General features: G+C 56.0%; 1 protein-coding gene across 1 annotated transcript in view; it reads right to left on the minus strand.

Annotated features, from left to right (window-relative positions):
• LOXHD1 (lipoxygenase homology PLAT domains 1) overlaps positions 1-25,962 on the minus strand; it is a 315,455-nt gene that overhangs the window by 133,549 nt on the left and 155,944 nt on the right. The window contains exons 17-18 of the mRNA XM_065406719.1: positions 8,953-9,088; positions 2,191-2,345 (exon numbers count right to left, since the gene is read on the minus strand). Coding sequence (XP_065262791.1) covers positions 2,191-2,345; positions 8,953-9,088 — 291 coding nt within the window. The remainder of the gene's footprint in view (positions 1-2,190; positions 2,346-8,952; positions 9,089-25,962) is intronic.

The following is a 25,962-nucleotide window of genomic DNA, read 5'->3' on the forward strand; positions in this document are numbered from 1 at the left end:
TCAGTGGGAGTTTGGAAGCTCTAGAAATGTAAAATCAGGTCCCATCTGTGAATGTATATTTTGCAGTCACAATTTAAATGGCCAATTTTGAAAATCTCACCTTTCCTATTTGCATTTTCTTGCCACTTAAAATTTTTAATTAAAAATGTCTTTAAAAAAAATTCACACACAAATGGCGAATTTGAGTGATTCTCTGATCAGATTCTCAAATTCTTCCCTTAGAGATGCATGCCTGGCTTTTAACAGCTTAAACTGAAAACCAGAAATCTAAAGTGTTAGGCACAATTGAATGCATATTAAGTAGGTTGACCCCATGGGACAGATCAGTGCATTATTTGCTAGTTAACGATGCATTGGCCTTAGCTACTTTTGAGTCTTTCTATTATTCTATGCTTTGCACAGAATCAGTGCACAGTGTCCATCCCTGGCCATTTCACGCTCCTCCAGGGAGGACAGAAAAACACATGATATTCTGACAAGAAAATAACTGCATGAATAAGACATGAAAATTTGGTGTGGCAATGCGAGTGGGGTGGAAATGAGAATAAAGCATATAGAGGAAACATTTTATTGAAGAAATAAGCTGCAAATGTTAACAGGAAAGGTAATTAACCTTTGGAACAACTTACCAAAAGTTGTGGTGGATTCTCCATTATGGGCAATTTTTAAACCAAGATGGGATGTTTTTCTAAAAGAGGTGCTCTAGTTCAAACAGGAATTAATTCAGGGAAGTTCTACGGCCTGTGTTAACCAGGAGGTCAGACTAGATTCTCACAAATGGTCCCTTTTGGTCTTATAATGAATTTCTGACTTTTACCTGCAACATTCTGCTCTTCCCTCCCCTGCCCAAATAGCCTGCTCTCCCCAACATCAGATCATGGGGGAAGTCTGTCTTTCATTCTTGGAGGACTGATGAGTTTCCTAGAATTCTTCCTCTCCAGGAAACCATCACGACAGTCAACGTTCAGCCTAGAGACCAAAACGAGAGTCGCTTCCTTACAGGATGCTATGAATGTGCTCACTGCAGTCTTCCATGTGGGTGGGGGCGGGGGGAGTCTTTGTCCCAGCTAGCTGAAAGACAAGGGGCATTGCCCCTATAATGGGTGAGGAGGTAGGGAAAAGCTTACAGGCATGGGCAGGAAGAGTAGGAAGCAGTTGGGGCCAGGTCAGAAGAAGGTAACTGCTCTGCCCTTCCTGCTGACCAGAAGAGTGGAGGCCAGGGGTATTTATATCCCATGCAGCCCTGGGGAGGCCCTTTTTTACCTGCATCGGGCTCACATAGCAAAAGGACCAGTCCCTCTCTTGACCCACTGTGGGCATTACACTAGTTGCCCTTTTCCTTGGGGCGCTGGGAAGGAATTTTTTCCTCACTGCCAGATTGGCCAAGGCAGGGTGGGTTTTCTCACCTTCCTCACAGCAGGTCTGAGACCATGTGAGGTGGAGCAGGGGCACGCAACTAATGCCACTGAGTATGTAAAAGTTGTGGTGGATGTCCAGGGCAGGTACTCAGTATGGAAGGGACCATGGTTATCGGATGAAATAGATTGGAAAATAATATGATGGAAAGTGTCCCTTAAGGGAGCTGAGTAAGAGGGGATTGGGGTTCCTGTGTCTCATACAGTGGGGAGCTGGACCCACCCGCCTTTTATAGCGCCCTTACCCTTCTTATGAGAGGAGGGTGGCGGGGTCCCAGCAGCAGGATAGCTGGGACTTAGTTGGGGATCATGTGGAAATGATTAAGGAAAGGATGATGACCTGCACTGTACAATTGGTTACCAGGTACTCCACATCCATTGCCTCCTGTCTTTCTTCTGGGGTGGCCAGACCATGCACATCCAGACATTGTCAAGCAAAGGGCACTCCTCCTTCTTGCCATCCTCCTCACCTAACCCTCTCCACTCAAAACCTATCAGGACACCTCTGCCATGCACATGCTTTCCACTGACCCCCACTGTCCCAAGGAGTATCAGTGCCAAGCTTGCAGCTGAATCTCCTGAGGTTGCAGCTGCTCCTATGCCTCAGTGCAACATGTAGCTCCTGTGATTCAAGATGGTATCGACAACGTTTTAAACAGTCCTAGAAACTACATTCCCCCAACCCCATTGCCAAAGGAGCTCAGCTAGTTGCCAACCGTCGCACGTTTTAAGCAGCATGCTCAGACAGGCTTAAGGGGCCACGGTGCCAACTTACACTGCCTTTCTCAAATTTATTCATGGTGTTTATGCTGTTGAAGAGGATACGTTCCCCAGTATCTCCCTGGTCCCCAATGAGATTGACAAAGACATTGGCGTCTGTTCCGCTTCCGCTTACTGTCCCGGTGCAAACGGTCACCCGGTACTTTATCACTGGGAAGACACAAATTAATAAAGCAACTTCAGAATGCAATTTATTGCAATTGAAATTTATTTCATTTTCCATAATTAATTCCAAACATTCTGATTCACTGCTCAAACTTTCACTTTGTAATTTTGCTGATGTATTGACTTTTACTTTACTAATGCCGCAAGTCAGTACATTGCTACAGAAAAAAGGGGGAAAAAACAAAGTATAAATACCAGCTCTGGTTCCCCTTTCTTGCACGCTACCAAAGCATTCAGAAGGGAAAGTTGGTTGCAAACTTGAGAAAGAGCTTCAGGGCGAAGAGACTTCAAACCCACCAATAAACAGACTGATACGTTTTAGAAAGAGAGAGTCCAGCCTTAGGCTTCCTTTCTATTTTTTCCCATTCTTTGCAAGCCAGCCAACCAGCTACAGGAGTGACCTGGAAGCACTCGAGAAGATACATGTGAGCTAGTTAGAGCCAAAGACTGTAACAACAGATTTTCAAAACTAACCAAAGAGAGGTGCAAACAAACTCACTCACCTGTATGCAGTACAATTGCTACTGAACTACATGAAGCTCGGCACCTTGCAAGAGTTTGCAAAGTAATCAATTCGTACAACAATCCCTGTGAGGCAGGTAGACATCATCATCCCCACTGAAAGGTAGTAAAGGGACAAAGCAGCCCATCTCGTGCAGCTGTACAGGAGACTAAGGGACTTAAGGCACCCATTTACTTCCACCCCATCATGGGTAGAAGCACAGAGACAGATATAGCCTCTGCAGAACTGTGATGCCCCCTGCAGTACACATGGGCAGGATGGGGTGGGGAGTGGGCAGAGCCTTGACCCTGTCCACCAGTGTGCACGCTAGCATAGCTATACTGGCATGCTGAGAGAGGTGCAGGCCGGGTGCAGGTTACATGCCCCACCACAGCCAGGCGAAGACGGAATGGTACATTAGTTGGCCTGTAGAAGCCATTCACACATAAGAAGTTGATCCTGGCAGTCTCCTGCCCTGTAGTGCTGCGACAGGCAACAGCTTACTGCAGGGCTGCATGTTACCTTGCTTATGTAGCCTGAGCTGCACATTGAGCTGGGCCCCTCACTCAAATTACCCAATATCCATGCCCAGCTCAGACTCCTGCTCCCGCTTCACCCAGTTCTTCCCCAGCTGTCCCTGGCTCACCCAGTTCACCCCCGCTCCATACCGGGACCCTCCCACACACACTCTGACCATTCCCCCAGGGGTGATGTGTCCCTTAACTATACATTTGTGTCACCTTCAGCCCCTCCCAACCCCAGATCCCAGCTCACAAGAAGGGGCAGGGAGAGGGGCTCACACACCCCAAGAGGAGCAGGGTCCCCCACGTCTCAGGATACACAACCGGCAGGGAGAGGGGCCCTGCAGAAGGGTAGGGCTCCTCCAGATCCTAGCACACACATAAAAGGGGAGAATTCAGGGCTGACAGATCCCCACTGCACCCCCTAAAAACACCCAACTTCTTCTGCTTCCCCTCCTGTTGTCTCCCTTCTCACTCACTCTATCCCTTCCCCCTCCCATCTACCAGAGTCCCCCAATCCCACATCCCTCCCCTGCCACCCATTCCCATGTATGCCCCTCCCCATAATATGCTATATCCTTCACTATAGATCCAAACCCCTCTTCCTCATTGCTACTGTTGCACCACTAATCACCCTCCCTTCCCAGTGAGCAGTTACATGTGTAATTTATTTTCTTCTCAAACATAGTTTCAGCACCTACTGACTATCCTGCTGCCCTCAGATTACATTTCTCAAAAACAAAACAACCCCCCCCCAACAAAAAACAAAATTCCAAACAAACAAAAACAAACAAGAATCTTGACAGAGGCAGATTTTCCCAGATGTTTACAGATCATTCTCAAGTTTCTGTCCAGGGTGGGTTTCAAACTTCAAAGTTGCTAGAGGCTATGCACTTAATGAAATGCTAGGGAGGGGTGTTTGTTTTTCTGTTTTTACTGGGGCTGTATGTAGTGTTGCCAGGTGTCCAGTTTTCGACCGGATCGTCCGGTTGAAAAGGGACCCTGGCGACTCCGGTCAGCACCGCAGTTATAAGTATGGTTGGCGGTGCAGCAGGGCTAAGGCAGGCTCCCTGCCTGCCGAAGCTCCGCACGGCTCCCAGAAGCAGCTGCATGTCCACCCTCCAGCTCCTATGCATAGGGGCAGCCAGGGGGCTCCACACGCTGCCTCCACCCCAAGCGCTGGCTTTGCAGCTCCCATTGGCTGGGAAACGCCAATCCTGACACACATATAGAAGGGTTGGGTGAGGGGCTCAGACTCCTCCAGGGACAGGGACTCCCATATTCCAACACACATGGGGAAATAAGTAGAGGGTACTCAAACTCCTCCGATAGACAAGCCCCCTCCAGAACATGGCTCACACGATGGGAGCAAGAAATGGGGTTATACCTGTGTAGGTAGGCTCGGGGGGGCCAGATCATGGCACACACATGGGAGGGGAATGTGGGGCTGACAAGCACCCCTGCCCCTATCCTGCCCCAGTCACTTTATCACTCACCCTCATGTCCACCTTCCCAGTGTCCCACCTCCTCCTCCCACTGCCCCAGTCCCCATCCCCTCCCCATCAACCTGATCCCCCAACCCAGCTCCCCCATTCCCACTTACTCTTCTACCCCACATCACCCTCCCCGTTAAACCATCATTTGCTTGCTTAATTTTCTTTTCCAAAAATAGTTTCAGCACCATTTGATTATTCTGTTGTATTCAGATAACATGTCCCCAAAACAAGTACCCCCCTTTGATAGGGGCAGATTGGAGCAATATGCTGCTTCTTTTACTTCAGATTTCTGCCTTTGGCTGGATTTGAACTCAGAATACATAAGGCACAGCTCAAATTCAATGACTGTAACATACCCTCAGGGTATGTCTACACTATCTGCCGGATTGGCAGGCAGCAATCGATCCAGCGGGGATCAATTTATCGCGTCTAGTCTAGACGTGATAAATCGACCCCCAAGCACTCTCCTGTTGACTCCTGTACTCCACCGCCATGAGAAGTGCAGGCAGAGTTGACAGGGGAGCGGCACCAGTCGACTCACCGCGGTGAAGACATCACGGTAAGTCGATCTAAGTACGTCGACTTCAGCTAAGTTATTACGTAGCTGAAGCTGCGTAACTTAGATCGATCCCCCCCAGTGGAGACCAGGCCTCAGAGTCACCCAGGTATTGTGATGTAAATGTGTCTTTCTAGATAGTAATCCACTAGGCATACAAATAAGCCCATGAGACTTAGCATGCCTAAATGGAGAAGTAAACTCTTTTTGAAATAACGTTTTGATTTTATTTCCTCCAAAGAGACTGTTGATGCCATGCACTCCGTTGTGGTCACCCTCATGTATCTGAGATCCTAGTATGACTATCTGAGCCCTGATTTGACCTCTCTTTGTGAACAACAACAACAACAACAAAAAAACACGTTGCCAGAATGTGTCAACTTGAAGACAAGCTGTTTTTTTCTGGGGGCTGTATCTCAGGAACCCCTTAGTCAAATGGCCCCAAATATAGCTCACTGACCATACCCTGTGCCCCCATAAGGCACACCAAATTTCAAGGCAATCTGATTAACCATATGGATTTTAGAGCACTTAGAACAGTTGAGCTTTAAACAGAAAGAAGGTTTTAACCTTAACTATAGCCGAGCAAGTGCCATTATAATTTATTCATCCGTAGGAACACAGGAAAAGGGCTAAAACAACAACAGCCTAACATGTATTGTCTAACCTAAATTTTAACATTTGCCTCATGCAATTGGAAAGGCTTGCATTAGCCTCAGTACCCCCACCCCTGTTTTCCTGAAAACCAAGTTGTAGCCTGATTTTCTGTAGACCCACATGTCTCCCTGACTCCTCAGAGGATCAGCTTTTTACCCACTTTCTAGCTCTTTGTTTGAGAGTTCCTGACCAAAAGCCCGGTAAACTGGTATCTCTCCCTGCCCCTACCCCGTGAAACCAGACAAATGCTGATTTCACATTAGTGGAGGTAAACCTCAAAGGCATTATCACCTCCATTGTCTGAGTACAGGCTACTGGGGCTGTCTCCAGCCACTGAGTTTGGGTTCCTGCAAAGCTAACTAAGGTTGATTTAACTCTTTGGGCTGGTCCACACTAACCCCCCACTTCGAACTAAGATACGCAACTTCAGCTACGTGAATAACGTAGCTGAAGTCGAAGTACCTTAGTTCGAACTTACCGCGGGTCCAGACGCGGCAGGCAGGCTCCCCCATCGACTGCGCATACTCCTCTCGCAGAGCAGGAGTACCGGCGTCAACGGCGAGCACTTCCGGGATCGATCCGGGATCGATTTATCGTGTCTAGACAAGACGCGATAAATCGATCCCAGAAATCGATTGCTTACCGCCGGACCCGGAGGTAAGTATAGACGAACCCAATGTTACCCATTAACCAGCAAATATACATATATCTGTGGGCTTGGTGGTTATTGTAACATTCCTAATGCTAATACATATAACTTCTACATTCTTCCCAAGCCCTAAAAAAGCAGCAATAATAATTTTCACCGGGTAGTGTCTTGCAGCTGAGGACCTCAAAGCATTTGATCACAGAAACATAGAAATGTAGGGCTGGAAGAGACCTCAAGATGTCATGCTGTCCATCCTCTAGGGGTGAGGCAGGTTTAAGTATTTCTGACAAGTGTTTGTCTAATCCTGTTCCAATGACAGGGATTCTGCACCCAACATAAGAGACTTGTTCCAGTGCTTAACTATCCTTAGAGTTTAAAAGTCCCCCCCCCCCCCAATATCCAACCTAAATCTCCCTTGCTGCAAACTGAGCTGATTACTTCTTGTCCTACCCTCAGTGGATATGGAGCACAATTGATCACGATCCTATTTATAACAATCTTCTACATATTTGAAATCATATCAAATCTCCCTTCAGCCTTCTCTTCTCTAAACATGCCTGATTCTTTCAACCTTCCATGTTTTCTAACCCTCTTTCAATTTTTGTTGCTCTCCTTTCGACTCTCTCTGGCTTGTTCACTTCTTTCTTAAAGTGTGGTGCCCGCAACTGGGCACAGTACTCCAGCTGAGGCCTCCCCAGTGCTGAGTAGAGTGGAACAATCATCTCCCATGTCTTATATGTGATACTCCTGTTAATAAATTCCAGAATTACATTTGCCTTTTCCACAGCAGCATCATGCTGTTGACGCATTTTGAATTTGTGATCCTCTACAACCCCCCAGATCCTCTCCTGCTGTACCGCTGCCTAGCCAGTTATTCACCATTTTATATTTATGCATTGGATTTTTCCTTCCTAAGTGTAGTATTTTTCATTTAATAGCATTTCATCTTACTGATTTCAGACCAGTTCTCCAATTTATCAAGATCATTTTGAATCCTCCAAAGTGCTTGCAACCCCTCCCAGCTTGGTGTCACCCACAAATTTTATAAGCATACATGTCACTCTGTTATCCAAGTCATTAATGAAAATATTGAATAGTACCAGACTCAGGACTAAGTCCTATCAGGACCCCACTAGATCCATCCTCCCAGTTTGACAGTGAACCATTGATAACTACTCTGAGTAGAGTCTTTCATAATCTAGCCCTTAGACACTTAAATGCAAGTTTAGGCACATTAAATGCTCAAGCCTGAAACTTGGCTGAACCGTAGAACTAAAACAGCATCACCAGATGCTCCCTAACAAATAAACTTTTTTAACTCAGGCCTCCTCTTCATAGCTGATTAAAAATAAATTTCAAAACCCAGTGTGACATTTTAATAACATTTGCAATTACAATTATTCTTCATCGTTAGAGGAGCACTCAGCTGCTTACAGATCACTGAGTTCTCAAGAATTTCCATACGAGATCAGACCCATGCAATGGTCCAGATAGTCCAGTGTCCTGTCTCCAACACTGACCAGCACCAGATGCTACAGAGGTGCAAGAAGGTGCAGGAAACCCCACAGCAAGTAGATGTGCAGTATCCTACCCCCCCCCCAGAAAGTCTCTGTTAAGTAAGTTTAATGCTTCTGAAATACAGTTGAGAGGTTGTACTCAGTGATTCAGTTCTAAAAGCAATAGGATGGAATTCTTCTTGAATAAATGGAGTCCTGTTAAGCTCCTTAATTAAAGCTACAGGTGATATATTTGAGTACTTGCATGTAACGAAAGGTGCCCATTTCCTTGTGTGTATATATAAAAATATAGTGTATACCCTTTTGGTGTATATATCTTTACAAAACTTTTTAGACCCCATTTCAGTGAAGCATTTAAATATTTTTATATTGACACACACACATTGAAATCTTGTACTTTCCATTTAAAAATGGACTGGAAATTGCATAAGTAGAAAGAAAATACACTTTAAGGAACAACTGTGTTCTGGCCTGATCTTTCCCATCTCTACTGTTAAGTCGGCTCAAAACAGAGCCTACAATTTCAAACACTTTGTGCAGTTAATGGTGCAAAAATAAAATCCCGTAGGAAAATCAGTGCCAAAAAAAGAGGCAAATTGAATTGCACAGGTCTATCTGTGCATCACTGAAACAAAGAGGATTTATTTCTATTCAGTCACTAAACAAGCCTCTATAAGGAATCCTTGATTCTTACCTGGCATGACTTCAGTCACTAGAGGTCCCTCTGCAGGGAGCTCCCTGATGATCTCATTGTCGTCTTCATTTACATCAAGCCAACGGCCACAGTTGAACGTATATTTCTCTTTTGTCAGCGTTTTCAGCAGAGTTATCTTAATTAAACCGAAACACCACATGAGTTCGCAGGCTTAAAAACAAAAATGACAAGCTCCCAATGAGCTCTGCCAGGGGAGGAGGGGAAGGTTCAGAGCGACGAAGGAATAAGTATTAATAATTAGAGAACCTATTCAGGTTCGCGTACTATGCTCATCACTGGGGTATATGAGCACCTTCCAGAATTAGGACATTGAACAAAGAGACTAACATCTGTCAAATCTGATTCCTTTTCATTCCTTTCCTTCTCCACCCTCCTGAAGGCAAAGCCATTGATTCAATCACATCTGCCCTCCCCTCCAAAAAACGTAGAAAAAAGTTTTGATCAAGCTCGTTATTATTCAGAATTTCTTATGTGCTCACACTATGCCCAGCGCTATACAGACAACATAGAGATAACATACAGATAATCTATGCCCTGAGGAGATTGCAAGTTCAAAACAGAAAGATGCAGAACAGGCAGGATACCCTGGGTGGAATGACTGGGATTTTTGTTTAAATGTATCTATTATTGTTGGATTGTGTATCAGGAAGAAGTGAGTCTGTAGGAGAGATATGAATGGAGAGAGGGTGGTGGCTTGGTGATCAAAATAATGTCCAGTGCTGAAGGGCCAACATGGAAAAAGCCACCTGAACTTTGCAGCTTGGGCTCATCTTTACTAAGAAATAATGAGGGTAACTATTAAAAGTACAACTGACACTCCGAATTTGGAAGGAAAAAAATCCCATTTTCCCTGAGTAGCTTTTCTCCCCCTCCGTTAGTCCAGCCCATTTTCCAGTGTGAAGACCTCCCAGCCCAGCAGCCTCATGAAATAAGAAATGTTGTGACCTGCTGTCCTCAGCATTTTCTACATGGTTTCATTGACAAATGTGCAACCCACATGACTTAATTGTGTTTATTACATAGTGCTTAAGGGCCAACCAAGAACAAGGCCCCATTGTGCTAGGTGCAGTACAAACACAGAGTAGTAGATGGTCTCTGTCCTTAAGGTCTTTCAATATCAATAGACAAGAAGACACAGAGTGAGGGTAAGAGTATAAAACACAAGCAGAGTGAACAATGTGATGGCCTAGCAGCGAGCAGCGGCCCCCAGGAGCCGGCCAACAGGGCTGCTAACAGGGGAGTTTAAGTGGGAGTGAGTCTCATTGGAGGAGAAGTGCTTGTATGTGTAGAGGCCTGTAGGGGCAGTGTGCTGAGCCCCGAGCCCTGAGTAGGGGCTCCGCCCTGATTAGGGGGCGGAGCTTGGCTGATTAGGGGGCCTATAAAAGAGGCCTCCCAGCCGAGCAGCGGCCCTAGCAGCGAGCAGCGGCCCCCAGGAGCCGGCCAACAGGGCTGCTAACAGGGGAGTTTAAGTGGGAGTGAGTCTCATTGGAGGAGAAGTGCTTGTATGTGTAGAGGCCTGTAGGGGCAGTGTGCTGAGCCCCGAGCCCTGAGTAGGGGCTCCGCCCTGATTAGGGGGCGGAGCTTGGCTGATTAGGGGGCCTATAAAAGAGGCCTCCCAGCCGAGCAGCGGCCCTAGCAGCGAGCAGCGGCCCCCAGGAGCCGGCCAACAGGGCTGCTAACAGGGGAGTTTAAGTGGGAGTGAGTCTCATTGGAGGAGAAGTGCTTGTATGTGTAGAGGCCTGTAGGGGCAGTGTGCTGAGCCCCGAGCCCTGAGTAGGGGCTCCGCCCTGATTAGGGGGCGGAGCTTGGCTGATTAGGGGGCCTATAAAAGAGGCCTCCCAGCCGAGCAGCGGCCCTAGCAGCGAGCAGCGGCCCCCAGGAGCCGGCCAACAGGGCTGCTAACAGGGGAGTTTAAGTGGGAGTGAGTCTCATTGGAGGAGAAGTGCTTGTATGTGTAGAGGCCTGTAGGGGCAGTGTGCTGAGCCCCGAGCCCTGAGTAGGGGCTCCGCCCTGATTAGGGGGCGGAGCTTGGCTGATTAGGGGGCCTATAAAAGAGGCCTCCCAGCCGAGCAGCGGCCCTAGCAGCGAGCAGCGGCCCCCAGGAGCCGGCCAACAGGGCTGCTAACAGGGGAGTTTAAGTGGGAGTGAGTCTCATTGGAGGAGAAGTGCTTGTATGTGTAGAGGCCTGTAGGGGCAGTGTGCTGAGCCCCGAGCCCTGAGTAGGGGCTCCGCCCTGATTAGGGGGCGGAGCTTGGCTGATTAGGGGGCCTATAAAAGAGGCCTCCCAGCCGAGCAGCGGCCCTAGCAGCGAGCAGCGGCCCCCAGGAGCCGGCCAACAGGGCTGCTAACAGGGGAGTTTAAGTGGGAGTGAGTCTCATTGGAGGAGAAGTGCTTGTATGTGTAGAGGCCTGTAGGGGCAGTGTGCTGAGCCCCGAGCCCTGAGTAGGGGCTCCGCCCTGATTAGGGGGCGGAGCTTGGCTGATTAGGGGGCCTATAAAAGAGGCCTCCCAGCCGAGCAGCGGCCCTAGCAGCGAGCAGCGGCCCCCAGGAGCCGGCCAACAGGGCTGCTAACAGGGGAGTTTAAGTGGGAGTGAGTCTCATTGGAGGAGAAGTGCTTGTATGTGTAGAGGCCTGTAGGGGCAGTGTGCTGAGCCCCGAGCCCTGAGTAGGGGCTCCGCCCTGATTAGGGGGCGGAGCTTGGCTGATTAGGGGGCCTATAAAAGAGGCCTCCCAGCCGAGCAGCGGCCCTAGCAGCGAGCAGCGGCCCCCAGGAGCCGGCCAACAGGGCTGCTAACAGGGGAGTTTAAGTGGGAGTGAGTCTCATTGGAGGAGAAGTGCTTGTATGTGTAGAGGCCTGTAGGGGCAGTGTGCTGAGCCCCGAGCCCTGAGTAGGGGCTCCGCCCTGATTAGGGGGCGGAGCTTGGCTGATTAGGGGGCCTATAAAAGAGGCCTCCCAGCCGAGCAGCGGCCCTAGCAGCGAGCAGCGGCCCCCAGGAGCCGGCCAACAGGGCTGCTAACAGGGGAGTTTAAGTGGGAGTGAGTCTCATTGGAGGAGAAGTGCTTGTATGTGTAGAGGCCTGTAGGGGCAGTGTGCTGAGCCCCGAGCCCTGAGTAGGGGCTCCGCCCTGATTAGGGGGCGGAGCTTGGCTGATTAGGGGGCCTATAAAAGAGGCCTCCCAGCCGAGCAGCGGCCCTAGCAGCGAGCAGCGGCCCCCAGGAGCCGGCCAACAGGGCTGCTAACAGGGGAGTTTAAGTGGGAGTGAGTCTCATTGGAGGAGAAGTGCTTGTATGTGTAGAGGCCTGTAGGGGCAGTGTGCTGAGCCCCGAGCCCTGAGTAGGGGCTCCGCCCTGATTAGGGGGCGGAGCTTGGCTGATTAGGGGGCCTATAAAAGAGGCCTCCCAGCCGAGCAGCGGCCCTAGCAGCGAGCAGCGGCCCCCAGGAGCCGGCCAACAGGGCTGCTAACAGGGGAGTTTAAGTGGGAGTGAGTCTCATTGGAGGAGAAGTGCTTGTATGTGTAGAGGCCTGTAGGGGCAGTGTGCTGAGCCCCGAGCCCTGAGTAGGGGCTCCGCCCTGATTAGGGGGCGGAGCTTGGCTGATTAGGGGGCCTATAAAAGAGGCCTCCCAGCCGAGCAGCGGCCCTAGCAGCGAGCAGCGGCCCCCAGGAGCCGGCCAACAGGGCTGCTAACAGGGGAGTTTAAGTGGGAGTGAGTCTCATTGGAGGAGAAGTGCTTGTATGTGTAGAGGCCTGTAGGGGCAGTGTGCTGAGCCCCGAGCCCTGAGTAGGGGCTCCGCCCTGATTAGGGGGCGGAGCTTGGCTGATTAGGGGGCCTATAAAAGAGGCCTCCCAGCCGAGCAGCGGCCCTAGCAGCGAGCAGCGGCCCCCAGGAGCCGGCCAACAGGGCTGCTAACAGGGGAGTTTAAGTGGGAGTGAGTCTCATTGGAGGAGAAGTGCTTGTATGTGTAGAGGCCTGTAGGGGCAGTGTGCTGAGCCCCGAGCCCTGAGTAGGGGCTCCGCCCTGATTAGGGGGCGGAGCTTGGCTGATTAGGGGGCCTATAAAAGAGGCCTCCCAGCCGAGCAGCGGCCCTAGCAGCGAGCAGCGGCCCCCAGGAGCCGGCCAACAGGGCTGCTAACAGGGGAGTTTAAGTGGGAGTGAGTCTCATTGGAGGAGAAGTGCTTGTATGTGTAGAGGCCTGTAGGGGCAGTGTGCTGAGCCCCGAGCCCTGAGTAGGGGCTCCGCCCTGATTAGGGGGCGGAGCTTGGCTGATTAGGGGGCCTATAAAAGAGGCCTCCCAGCCGAGCAGCGGCCCTAGCAGCGAGCAGCGGCCCCCAGGAGCCGGCCAACAGGGCTGCTAACAGGGGAGTTTAAGTGGGAGTGAGTCTCATTGGAGGAGAAGTGCTTGTATGTGTAGAGGCCTGTAGGGGCAGTGTGCTGAGCCCCGAGCCCTGAGTAGGGGCTCCGCCCTGATTAGGGGGCGGAGCTTGGCTGATTAGGGGGCCTATAAAAGAGGCCTCCCAGCCGAGCAGCGGCCCTAGCAGCGAGCAGCGGCCCCCAGGAGCCGGCCAACAGGGCTGCTAACAGGGGAGTTTAAGTGGGAGTGAGTCTCATTGGAGGAGAAGTGCTTGTATGTGTAGAGGCCTGTAGGGGCAGTGTGCTGAGCCCCGAGCCCTGAGTAGGGGCTCCGCCCTGATTAGGGGGCGGAGCTTGGCTGATTAGGGGGCCTATAAAAGAGGCCTCCCAGCCGAGCAGCGGCCCTAGCAGCGAGCAGCGGCCCCCAGGAGCCGGCCAACAGGGCTGCTAACAGGGGAGTTTAAGTGGGAGTGAGTCTCATTGGAGGAGAAGTGCTTGTATGTGTAGAGGCCTGTAGGGGCAGTGTGCTGAGCCCCGAGCCCTGAGTAGGGGCTCCGCCCTGATTAGGGGGCGGAGCTTGGCTGATTAGGGGGCCTATAAAAGAGGCCTCCCAGCCGAGCAGCGGCCCTAGCAGCGAGCAGCGGCCCCCAGGAGCCGGCCAACAGGGCTGCTAACAGGGGAGTTTAAGTGGGAGTGAGTCTCATTGGAGGAGAAGTGCTTGTATGTGTAGAGGCCTGTAGGGGCAGTGTGCTGAGCCCCGAGCCCTGAGTAGGGGCTCCGCCCTGATTAGGGGGCGGAGCTTGGCTGATTAGGGGGCCTATAAAAGAGGCCTCCCAGCCGAGCAGCGGCCCTAGCAGCGAGCAGCGGCCCCCAGGAGCCGGCCAACAGGGCTGCTAACAGGGGAGTTTAAGTGGGAGTGAGTCTCATTGGAGGAGAAGTGCTTGTATGTGTAGAGGCCTGTAGGGGCAGTGTGCTGAGCCCCGAGCCCTGAGTAGGGGCTCCGCCCTGATTAGGGGGCGGAGCTTGGCTGATTAGGGGGCCTATAAAAGAGGCCTCCCAGCCGAGCAGCGGCCCTAGCAGCGAGCAGCGGCCCCCAGGAGCCGGCCAACAGGGCTGCTAACAGGGGAGTTTAAGTGGGAGTGAGTCTCATTGGAGGAGAAGTGCTTGTATGTGTAGAGGCCTGTAGGGGCAGTGTGCTGAGCCCCGAGCCCTGAGTAGGGGCTCCGCCCTGATTAGGGGGCGGAGCTTGGCTGATTAGGGGGCCTATAAAAGAGGCCTCCCAGCCGAGCAGCGGCCCTAGCAGCGAGCAGCGGCCCCCAGGAGCCGGCCAACAGGGCTGCTAACAGGGGAGTTTAAGTGGGAGTGAGTCTCATTGGAGGAGAAGTGCTTGTATGTGTAGAGGCCTGTAGGGGCAGTGTGCTGAGCCCCGAGCCCTGAGTAGGGGCTCCGCCCTGATTAGGGGGCGGAGCTTGGCTGATTAGGGGGCCTATAAAAGAGGCCTCCCAGCCGAGCAGCGGCCCTAGCAGCGAGCAGCGGCCCCCAGGAGCCGGCCAACAGGGCTGCTAACAGGGGAGTTTAAGTGGGAGTGAGTCTCATTGGAGGAGAAGTGCTTGTATGTGTAGAGGCCTGTAGGGGCAGTGTGCTGAGCCCCGAGCCCTGAGTAGGGGCTCCGCCCTGATTAGGGGGCGGAGCTTGGCTGATTAGGGGGCCTATAAAAGAGGCCTCCCAGCCGAGCAGCGGCCCTAGCAGCGAGCAGCGGCCCCCAGGAGCCGGCCAACAGGGCTGCTAACAGGGGAGTTTAAGTGGGAGTGAGTCTCATTGGAGGAGAAGTGCTTGTATGTGTAGAGGCCTGTAGGGGCAGTGTGCTGAGCCCCGAGCCCTGAGTAGGGGCTCCGCCCTGATTAGGGGGCGGAGCTTGGCTGATTAGGGGGCCTATAAAAGAGGCCTCCCAGCCGAGCAGCGGCCCTAGCAGCGAGCAGCGGCCCCCAGGAGCCGGCCAACAGGGCTGCTAACAGGGGAGTTTAAGTGGGAGTGAGTCTCATTGGAGGAGAAGTGCTTGTATGTGTAGAGGCCTGTAGGGGCAGTGTGCTGAGCCCCGAGCCCTGAGTAGGGGCTCCGCCCTGATTAGGGGGCGGAGCTTGGCTGATTAGGGGGCCTATAAAAGAGGCCTCCCAGCCGAGCAGCGGCCCTAGCAGCGAGCAGCGGCCCCCAGGAGCCGGCCAACAGGGCTGCTAACAGGGGAGTTTAAGTGGGAGTGAGTCTCATTGGAGGAGAAGTGCTTGTATGTGTAGAGGCCTGTAGGGGCAGTGTGCTGAGCCCCGAGCCCTGAGTAGGGGCTCCGCCCTGATTAGGGGGCGGAGCTTGGCTGATTAGGGGGCCTATAAAAGAGGCCTCCCAGCCGAGCAGCGGCCCTAGCAGCGAGCAGCGGCCCCCAGGAGCCGGCCAACAGGGCTGCTAACAGGGGAGTTTAAGTGGGAGTGAGTCTCATTGGAGGAGAAGTGCTTGTATGTGTAGAGGCCTGTAGGGGCAGTGTGCTGAGCCCCGAGCCCTGAGTAGGGGCTCCGCCCTGATTAGGGGGCGGAGCTTGGCTGATTAGGGGGCCTATAAAAGAGGCCTCCCAGCCGAGCAGCGGCCCTAGCAGCGAGCAGCGGCCCCCAGGAGCCGGCCAACAGGGCTGCTAACAGGGGAGTTTAAGTGGGAGTGAGTCTCATTGGAGGAGAAGTGCTTGTATGTGTAGAGGCCTGTAGGGGCAGTGTGCTGAGCCCCGAGCCCTGAGTAGGGGCTCCGCCCTGATTAGGGGGCGGAGCTTGGCTGATTAGGGGGCCTATAAAAGAGGCCTCCCAGCCGAGCAGCGGCCCTAGCAGCGAGCAGCGGCCCCCAGGAGCCGGCCAACAGGGCTGCTAACAGGGGAGTTTAAGTGGGAGTGAGTCTCATTGGAGGAGAAGTGCTTGTATGTGTAGAGGCCTGTAGGGGCAGTGTGCTGAGCCCCGAGCCCTGAGTAGGGGCTCCGCCCTGATTAGGGGGCGGAGCTTGGCTGATTAGGGGGCCTATAAAAGAGGCCTCCCAGCCGAGCAGCGGCCCTAGCAGCGAGCAGCGGCCCCCAGGAGCCGGCCAACAGGGCTGCTAACAGGGGAGTTTAAGTGGGAGTGAGTCTCATTGGAGGAGAAGTGCTTGTATGTGTAGAGGCCTGTAGGGGCAGTGTGCTGAGCCCCGAGCCCTGAGTAGGGGCTCCGCCCTGATTAGGGGGCGGAGCTTGGCTGATTAGGGGGCCTATAAAAGAGGCCTCCCAGCCGAGCAGCGGCCCTAGCAGCGAGCAGCGGCCCCCAGGAGCCGGCCAACAGGGCTGCTAACAGGGGAGTTTAAGTGGGAGTGAGTCTCATTGGAGGAGAAGTGCTTGTATGTGTAGAGGCCTGTAGGGGCAGTGTGCTGAGCCCCGAGCCCTGAGTAGGGGCTCCGCCCTGATTAGGGGGCGGAGCTTGGCTGATTAGGGGGCCTATAAAAGAGGCCTCCCAGCCGAGCAGCGGCCCTAGCAGCGAGCAGCGGCCCCCAGGAGCCGGCCAACAGGGCTGCTAACAGGGGAGTTTAAGTGGGAGTGAGTCTCATTGGAGGAGAAGTGCTTGTATGTGTAGAGGCCTGTAGGGGCAGTGTGCTGAGCCCCGAGCCCTGAGTAGGGGCTCCGCCCTGATTAGGGGGCGGAGCTTGGCTGATTAGGGGGCCTATAAAAGAGGCCTCCCAGCCGAGCAGCGGCCCTAGCAGCGAGCAGCGGCCCCCAGGAGCCGGCCAACAGGGCTGCTAACAGGGGAGTTTAAGTGGGAGTGAGTCTCATTGGAGGAGAAGTGCTTGTATGTGTAGAGGCCTGTAGGGGCAGTGTGCTGAGCCCCGAGCCCTGAGTAGGGGCTCCGCCCTGATTAGGGGGCGGAGCTTGGCTGATTAGGGGGCCTATAAAAGAGGCCTCCCAGCCGAGCAGCGGCCCTAGCAGCGAGCAGCGGCCCCCAGGAGCCGGCCAACAGGGCTGCTAACAGGGGAGTTTAAGTGGGAGTGAGTCTCATTGGAGGAGAAGTGCTTGTATGTGTAGAGGCCTGTAGGGGCAGTGTGCTGAGCCCCGAGCCCTGAGTAGGGGCTCCGCCCTGATTAGGGGGCGGAGCTTGGCTGATTAGGGGGCCTATAAAAGAGGCCTCCCAGCCGAGCAGCGGCCCTAGCAGCGAGCAGCGGCCCCCAGGAGCCGGCCAACAGGGCTGCTAACAGGGGAGTTTAAGTGGGAGTGAGTCTCATTGGAGGAGAAGTGCTTGTATGTGTAGAGGCCTGTAGGGGCAGTGTGCTGAGCCCCGAGCCCTGAGTAGGGGCTCCGCCCTGATTAGGGGGCGGAGCTTGGCTGATTAGGGGGCCTATAAAAGAGGCCTCCCAGCCGAGCAGCGGCCCTAGCAGCGAGCAGCGGCCCCCAGGAGCCGGCCAACAGGGCTGCTAACAGGGGAGTTTAAGTGGGAGTGAGTCTCATTGGAGGAGAAGTGCTTGTATGTGTAGAGGCCTGTAGGGGCAGTGTGCTGAGCCCCGAGCCCTGAGTAGGGGCTCCGCCCTGATTAGGGGGCGGAGCTTGGCTGATTAGGGGGCCTATAAAAGAGGCCTCCCAGCCGAGCAGCGGCCCTAGCAGCGAGCAGCGGCCCCCAGGAGCCGGCCAACAGGGCTGCTAACAGGGGAGTTTAAGTGGGAGTGAGTCTCATTGGAGGAGAAGTGCTTGTATGTGTAGAGGCCTGTAGGGGCAGTGTGCTGAGCCCCGAGCCCTGAGTAGGGGCTCCGCCCTGATTAGGGGGCGGAGCTTGGCTGATTAGGGGGCCTATAAAAGAGGCCTCCCAGCCGAGCAGCGGCCCTAGCAGCGAGCAGCGGCCCCCAGGAGCCGGCCAACAGGGCTGCTAACAGGGGAGTTTAAGTGGGAGTGAGTCTCATTGGAGGAGAAGTGCTTGTATGTGTAGAGGCCTGTAGGGGCAGTGTGCTGAGCCCCGAGCCCTGAGTAGGGGCTCCGCCCTGATTAGGGGGCGGAGCTTGGCTGATTAGGGGGCCTATAAAAGAGGCCTCCCAGCCGAGCAGCGGCCCTAGCAGCGAGCAGCGGCCCCCAGGAGCCGGCCAACAGGGCTGCTAACAGGGGAGTTTAAGTGGGAGTGAGTCTCATTGGAGGAGAAGTGCTTGTATGTGTAGAGGCCTGTAGGGGCAGTGTGCTGAGCCCCGAGCCCTGAGTAGGGGCTCCGCCCTGATTAGGGGGCGGAGCTTGGCTGATTAGGGGGCCTATAAAAGAGGCCTCCCAGCCGAGCAGCGGCCCTAGCAGCGAGCAGCGGCCCCCAGGAGCCGGCCAACAGGGCTGCTAACAGGGGAGTTTAAGTGGGAGTGAGTCTCATTGGAGGAGAAGTGCTTGTATGTGTAGAGGCCTGTAGGGGCAGTGTGCTGAGCCCCGAGCCCTGAGTAGGGGCTCCGCCCTGATTAGGGGGCGGAGCTTGGCTGATTAGGGGGCCTATAAAAGAGGCCTCCCAGCCGAGCAGCGGCCCTAGCAGCGAGCAGCGGCCCCCAGGAGCCGGCCAACAGGGCTGCTAACAGGGGAGTTTAAGTGGGAGTGAGTCTCATTGGAGGAGAAGTGCTTGTATGTGTAGAGGCCTGTAGGGGCAGTGTGCTGAGCCCCGAGCCCTGAGTAGGGGCTCCGCCCTGATTAGGGGGCGGAGCTTGGCTGATTAGGGGGCCTATAAAAGAGGCCTCCCAGCCGAGCAGCGGCCCTAGCAGCGAGCAGCGGCCCCCAGGAGCCGGCCAACAGGGCTGCTAACAGGGGAGTTTAAGTGGGAGTGAGTCTCATTGGAGGAGAAGTGCTTGTATGTGTAGAGGCCTGTAGGGGCAGTGTGCTGAGCCCCGAGCCCTGAGTAGGGGCTCCGCCCTGATTAGGGGGCGGAGCTTGGCTGATTAGGGGGCCTATAAAAGAGGCCTCCCAGCCGAGCAGCGGCCCTAGCAGCGAGCAGCGGCCCCCAGGAGCCGGCCAACAGGGCTGCTAACAGGGGAGTTTAAGTGGGAGTGAGTCTCATTGGAGGAGAAGTGCTTGTATGTGTAGAGGCCTGTAGGGGCAGTGTGCTGAGCCCCGAGCCCTGAGTAGGGGCTCCGCCCTGATTAGGGGGCGGAGCTTGGCTGATTAGGGGGCCTATAAAAGAGGCCTCCCAGCCGAGCAGCGGCCCTAGCAGCGAGCAGCGGCCCCCAGGAGCCGGCCAACAGGGCTGCTAACAGGGGAGTTTAAGTGGGAGTGAGTCTCATTGGAGGAGAAGTGCTTGTATGTGTAGAGGCCTGTAGGGGCAGTGTGCTGAGCCCCGAGCCCTGAGTAGGGGCTCCGCCCTGATTAGGGGGCGGAGCTTGGCTGATTAGGGGGCCTATAAAAGAGGCCTCCCAGCCGAGCAGCGGCCCTAGCAGCGAGCAGCGGCCCCCAGGAGCCGGCCAACAGGGCTGCTAACAGGGGAGTTTAAGTGGGAGTGAGTCTCATTGGAGGAGAAGTGCTTGTATGTGTAGAGGCCTGTAGGGGCAGTGTGCTGAGCCCCGAGCCCTGAGTAGGGGCTCCGCCCTGATTAGGGGGCGGAGCTTGGCTGATTAGGGGGCCTATAAAAGAGGCCTCCCAGCCGAGCAGCGGCCCTAGCAGCGAGCAGCGGCCCCCAGGAGCCGGCCAACAGGGCTGCTAACAGGGGAGTTTAAGTGGGAGTGAGTCTCATTGGAGGAGAAGTGCTTGTATGTGTAGAGGCCTGTAGGGGCAGTGTGCTGAGCCCCGAGCCCTGAGTAGGGGCTCCGCCCTGATTAGGGGGCGGAGCTTGGCTGATTAGGGGGCCTATAAAAGAGGCCTCCCAGCCGAGCAGCGGCCCTAGCAGCGAGCAGCGGCCCCCAGGAGCCGGCCAACAGGGCTGCTAACAGGGGAGTTTAAGTGGGAGTGAGTCTCATTGGAGGAGAAGTGCTTGTATGTGTAGAGGCCTGTAGGGGCAGTGTGCTGAGCCCCGAGCCCTGAGTAGGGGCTCCGCCCTGATTAGGGGGCGGAGCTTGGCTGATTAGGGGGCCTATAAAAGAGGCCTCCCAGCCGAGCAGCGGCCCTAGCAGCGAGCAGCGGCCCCCAGGAGCCGGCCAACAGGGCTGCTAACAGGGGAGTTTAAGTGGGAGTGAGTCTCATTGGAGGAGAAGTGCTTGTATGTGTAGAGGCCTGTAGGGGCAGTGTGCTGAGCCCCGAGCCCTGAGTAGGGGCTCCGCCCTGATTAGGGGGCGGAGCTTGGCTGATTAGGGGGCCTATAAAAGAGGCCTCCCAGCCGAGCAGCGGCCCTAGCAGCGAGCAGCGGCCCCCAGGAGCCGGCCAACAGGGCTGCTAACAGGGGAGTTTAAGTGGGAGTGAGTCTCATTGGAGGAGAAGTGCTTGTATGTGTAGAGGCCTGTAGGGGCAGTGTGCTGAGCCCCGAGCCCTGAGTAGGGGCTCCGCCCTGATTAGGGGGCGGAGCTTGGCTGATTAGGGGGCCTATAAAAGAGGCCTCCCAGCCGAGCAGCGGCCCTAGCAGCGAGCAGCGGCCCCCAGGAGCCGGCCAACAGGGCTGCTAACAGGGGAGTTTAAGTGGGAGTGAGTCTCATTGGAGGAGAAGTGCTTGTATGTGTAGAGGCCTGTAGGGGCAGTGTGCTGAGCCCCGAGCCCTGAGTAGGGGCTCCGCCCTGATTAGGGGGCGGAGCTTGGCTGATTAGGGGGCCTATAAAAGAGGCCTCCCAGCCGAGCAGCGGCCCTAGCAGCGAGCAGCGGCCCCCAGGAGCCGGCCAACAGGGCTGCTAACAGGGGAGTTTAAGTGGGAGTGAGTCTCATTGGAGGAGAAGTGCTTGTATGTGTAGAGGCCTGTAGGGGCAGTGTGCTGAGCCCCGAGCCCTGAGTAGGGGCTCCGCCCTGATTAGGGGGCGGAGCTTGGCTGATTAGGGGGCCTATAAAAGAGGCCTCCCAGCCGAGCAGCGGCCCTAGCAGCGAGCAGCGGCCCCCAGGAGCCGGCCAACAGGGCTGCTAACAGGGGAGTTTAAGTGGGAGTGAGTCTCATTGGAGGAGAAGTGCTTGTATGTGTAGAGGCCTGTAGGGGCAGTGTGCTGAGCCCCGAGCCCTGAGTAGGGGCTCCGCCCTGATTAGGGGGCGGAGCTTGGCTGATTAGGGGGCCTATAAAAGAGGCCTCCCAGCCGAGCAGCGGCCCTAGCAGCGAGCAGCGGCCCCCAGGAGCCGGCCAACAGGGCTGCTAACAGGGGAGTTTAAGTGGGAGTGAGTCTCATTGGAGGAGAAGTGCTTGTATGTGTAGAGGCCTGTAGGGGCAGTGTGCTGAGCCCCGAGCCCTGAGTAGGGGCTCCGCCCTGATTAGGGGGCGGAGCTTGGCTGATTAGGGGGCCTATAAAAGAGGCCTCCCAGCCGAGCAGCGGCCCTAGCAGCGAGCAGCGGCCCCCAGGAGCCGGCCAACAGGGCTGCTAACAGGGGAGTTTAAGTGGGAGTGAGTCTCATTGGAGGAGAAGTGCTTGTATGTGTAGAGGCCTGTAGGGGCAGTGTGCTGAGCCCCGAGCCCTGAGTAGGGGCTCCGCCCTGATTAGGGGGCGGAGCTTGGCTGATTAGGGGGCCTATAAAAGAGGCCTCCCAGCCGAGCAGCGGCCCTAGCAGCGAGCAGCGGCCCCCAGGAGCCGGCCAACAGGGCTGCTAACAGGGGAGTTTAAGTGGGAGTGAGTCTCATTGGAGGAGAAGTGCTTGTATGTGTAGAGGCCTGTAGGGGCAGTGTGCTGAGCCCCGAGCCCTGAGTAGGGGCTCCGCCCTGATTAGGGGGCGGAGCTTGGCTGATTAGGGGGCCTATAAAAGAGGCCTCCCAGCCGAGCAGCGGCCCTAGCAGCGAGCAGCGGCCCCCAGGAGCCGGCCAACAGGGCTGCTAACAGGGGGAGTTTAAGTGGGAGTGAGTCTCATTGGAGGAGAAGTGCTTGTATGTGTAGAGGCCTGTAGGGGCAGTGTGCTGAGCCCCGAGCCCTGAGTAGGGGCTCCGCCCTGATTAGGGGGCGGAGCTTGGCTGATTAGGGGGCCTATAAAAGAGGCCTCCCAGCCGAGCAGCGGCCCTAGCAGCGAGCAGCGGCCCCCAGGAGCCGGCCAACAGGGCTGCTAACAGGGGAGTTTAAGTGGGAGTGAGTCTCATTGGAGGAGAAGTGCTTGTATGTGTAGAGGCCTGTAGGGGCAGTGTGCTGAGCCCCGAGCCCTGAGTAGGGGCTCCGCCCTGATTAGGGGGCGGAGCTTGGCTGATTAGGGGGCCTATAAAAGAGGCCTCCCAGCCGAGCAGCGGCCCTAGCAGCGAGCAGCGGCCCCCAGGAGCCGGCCAACAGGGCTGCTAACAGGGGAGTTTAAGTGGGAGTGAGTCTCATTGGAGGAGAAGTGCTTGTATGTGTAGAGGCCTGTAGGGGCAGTGTGCTGAGCCCCGAGCCCTGAGTAGGGGCTCCGCCCTGATTAGGGGGCGGAGCTTGGCTGATTAGGGGGCCTATAAAAGAGGCCTCCCAGCCGAGCAGCGGCCCTAGCAGCGAGCAGCGGCCCCCAGGAGCCGGCCAACAGGGCTGCTAACAGGGGAGTTTAAGTGGGAGTGAGTCTCATTGGAGGAGAAGTGCTTGTATGTGTAGAGGCCTGTAGGGGCAGTGTGCTGAGCCCCGAGCCCTGAGTAGGGGCTCCGCCCTGATTAGGGGGCGGAGCTTGGCTGATTAGGGGGCCTATAAAAGAGGCCTCCCAGCCGAGCAGCGGCCCTAGCAGCGAGCAGCGGCCCCCAGGAGCCGGCCAACAGGGCTGCTAACAGGGGAGTTTAAGTGGGAGTGAGTCTCATTGGAGGAGAAGTGCTTGTATGTGTAGAGGCCTGTAGGGGCAGTGTGCTGAGCCCCGAGCCCTGAGTAGGGGCTCCGCCCTGATTAGGGGGCGGAGCTTGGCTGATTAGGGGGCCTATAAAAGAGGCCTCCCAGCCGAGCAGCGGCCCTAGCAGCGAGCAGCGGCCCCCAGGAGCCGGCCAACAGGGCTGCTAACAGGGGAGTTTAAGTGGGAGTGAGTCTCATTGGAGGAGAAGTGCTTGTATGTGTAGAGGCCTGTAGGGGCAGTGTGCTGAGCCCCGAGCCCTGAGTAGGGGCTCCGCCCTGATTAGGGGGCGGAGCTTGGCTGATTAGGGGGCCTATAAAAGAGGCCTCCCAGCCGAGCAGCGGCCCTAGCAGCGAGCAGCGGCCCCCAGGAGCCGGCCAACAGGGCTGCTAACAGGGGAGTTTAAGTGGGAGTGAGTCTCATTGGAGGAGAAGTGCTTGTATGTGTAGAGGCCTGTAGGGGCAGTGTGCTGAGCCCCGAGCCCTGAGTAGGGGCTCCGCCCTGATTAGGGGGCGGAGCTTGGCTGATTAGGGGGCCTATAAAAGAGGCCTCCCAGCCGAGCAGCGGCCCTAGCAGCGAGCAGCGGCCCCCAGGAGCCGGCCAACAGGGCTGCTAACAGGGGAGTTTAAGTGGGAGTGAGTCTCATTGGAGGAGAAGTGCTTGTATGTGTAGAGGCCTGTAGGGGCAGTGTGCTGAGCCCCGAGCCCTGAGTAGGGGCTCCGCCCTGATTAGGGGGCGGAGCTTGGCTGATTAGGGGGCCTATAAAAGAGGCCTCCCAGCCGAGCAGCGGCCCTAGCAGCGAGCAGCGGCCCCCAGGAGCCGGCCAACAGGGCTGCTAACAGGGGAGTTTAAGTGGGAGTGAGTCTCATTGGAGGAGAAGTGCTTGTATGTGTAGAGGCCTGTAGGGGCAGTGTGCTGAGCCCCGAGCCCTGAGTAGGGGCTCCGCCCTGATTAGGGGGCGGAGCTTGGCTGATTAGGGGGCCTATAAAAGAGGCCTCCCAGCCGAGCAGCGGCCCTAGCAGCGAGCAGCGGCCCCCAGGAGCCGGCCAACAGGGCTGCTAACAGGGGAGTTTAAGTGGGAGTGAGTCTCATTGGAGGAGAAGTGCTTGTATGTGTAGAGGCCTGTAGGGGCAGTGTGCTGAGCCCCGAGCCCTGAGTAGGGGCTCCGCCCTGATTAGGGGGCGGAGCTTGGCTGATTAGGGGGCCTATAAAAGAGGCCTCCCAGCCGAGCAGCGGCCCTAGCAGCGAGCAGCGGCCCCCAGGAGCCGGCCAACAGGGCTGCTAACAGGGGAGTTTAAGTGGGAGTGAGTCTCATTGGAGGAGAAGTGCTTGTATGTGTAGAGGCCTGTAGGGGCAGTGTGCTGAGCCCCGAGCCCTGAGTAGGGGCTCCGCCCTGATTAGGGGGCGGAGCTTGGCTGATTAGGGGGCCTATAAAAGAGGCCTCCCAGCCGAGCAGCGGCCCTAGCAGCGAGCAGCGGCCCCCAGGAGCCGGCCAACAGGGCTGCTAACAGGGGAGTTTAAGTGGGAGTGAGTCTCATTGGAGGAGAAGTGCTTGTATGTGTAGAGGCCTGTAGGGGCAGTGTGCTGAGCCCCGAGCCCTGAGTAGGGGCTCCGCCCTGATTAGGGGGCGGAGCTTGGCTGATTAGGGGGCCTATAAAAGAGGCCTCCCAGCCGAGCAGCGGCCCTAGCAGCGAGCAGCGGCCCCCAGGAGCCGGCCAACAGGGCTGCTAACAGGGGAGTTTAAGTGGGAGTGAGTCTCATTGGAGGAGAAGTGCTTGTATGTGTAGAGGCCTGTAGGGGCAGTGTGCTGAGCCCCGAGCCCTGAGTAGGGGCTCCGCCCTGATTAGGGGGCGGAGCTTGGCTGATTAGGGGGCCTATAAAAGAGGCCTCCCAGCCGAGCAGCGGCCCTAGCAGCGAGCAGCGGCCCCCAGGAGCCGGCCAACAGGGCTGCTAACAGGGGAGTTTAAGTGGGAGTGAGTCTCATTGGAGGAGAAGTGCTTGTATGTGTAGAGGCCTGTAGGGGCAGTGTGCTGAGCCCCGAGCCCTGAGTAGGGGCTCCGCCCTGATTAGGGGGCGGAGCTTGGCTGATTAGGGGGCCTATAAAAGAGGCCTCCCAGCCGAGCAAGCGGCCCTAGCAGCGAGCAGCGGCCCCCAGGAGCCGGCCAACAGGGCTGCTAACAGGGGAGTTTAAGTGGGAGTGAGTCTCATTGGAGGAGAAGTGCTTGTATGTGTAGAGGCCTGTAGGGGCAGTGTGCTGAGCCCCGAGCCCTGAGTAGGGGCTCCGCCCTGATTAGGGGGCGGAGCTTGGCTGATTAGGGGGCCTATAAAAGAGGCCTCCCAGCCGAGCAGCGGCCCTAGCAGCGAGCAGCGGCCCCCAGGAGCCGGCCAACAGGCTGCTAACAGGGGAGTTTAAGTGGGAGTGAGTCTCATTGGAGGAGAAGTGCTTGTATGTGTAGAGGCCTGTAGGGGCAGTGTGCTGAGCCCCGAGCCCTGAGTAGGGGCTCCGCCCTGATTAGGGGGCGGAGCTTGGCTGATTAGGGGGCCTATAAAGAGGCCTCCCAGCCGAGCAGCGGCCCTAGCAGCGAGCAGCGGCCCCCAGGAGCCGGCCAACAGGGCTGCTAACAGGGGAGTTTAAGTGGAGTGAGTCTCATTGGAGGAGAAGTGCTTGTATGTGTAGAGGCCTGTAGGGGCAGTGTGCTGAGCCCCGAGCCCTGAGTAGGGGCTCCGCCCTGATTAGGGGCGGAGCTTGGCTGATTAGGGGGCCTATA

Source organism: Emys orbicularis, chromosome 6 (assembly GCF_028017835.1).
Source record: "Emys orbicularis isolate rEmyOrb1 chromosome 6, rEmyOrb1.hap1, whole genome shotgun sequence".
In the NCBI taxonomy this organism is placed as follows: Eukaryota; Metazoa; Chordata; order Testudines; family Emydidae; genus Emys; species Emys orbicularis.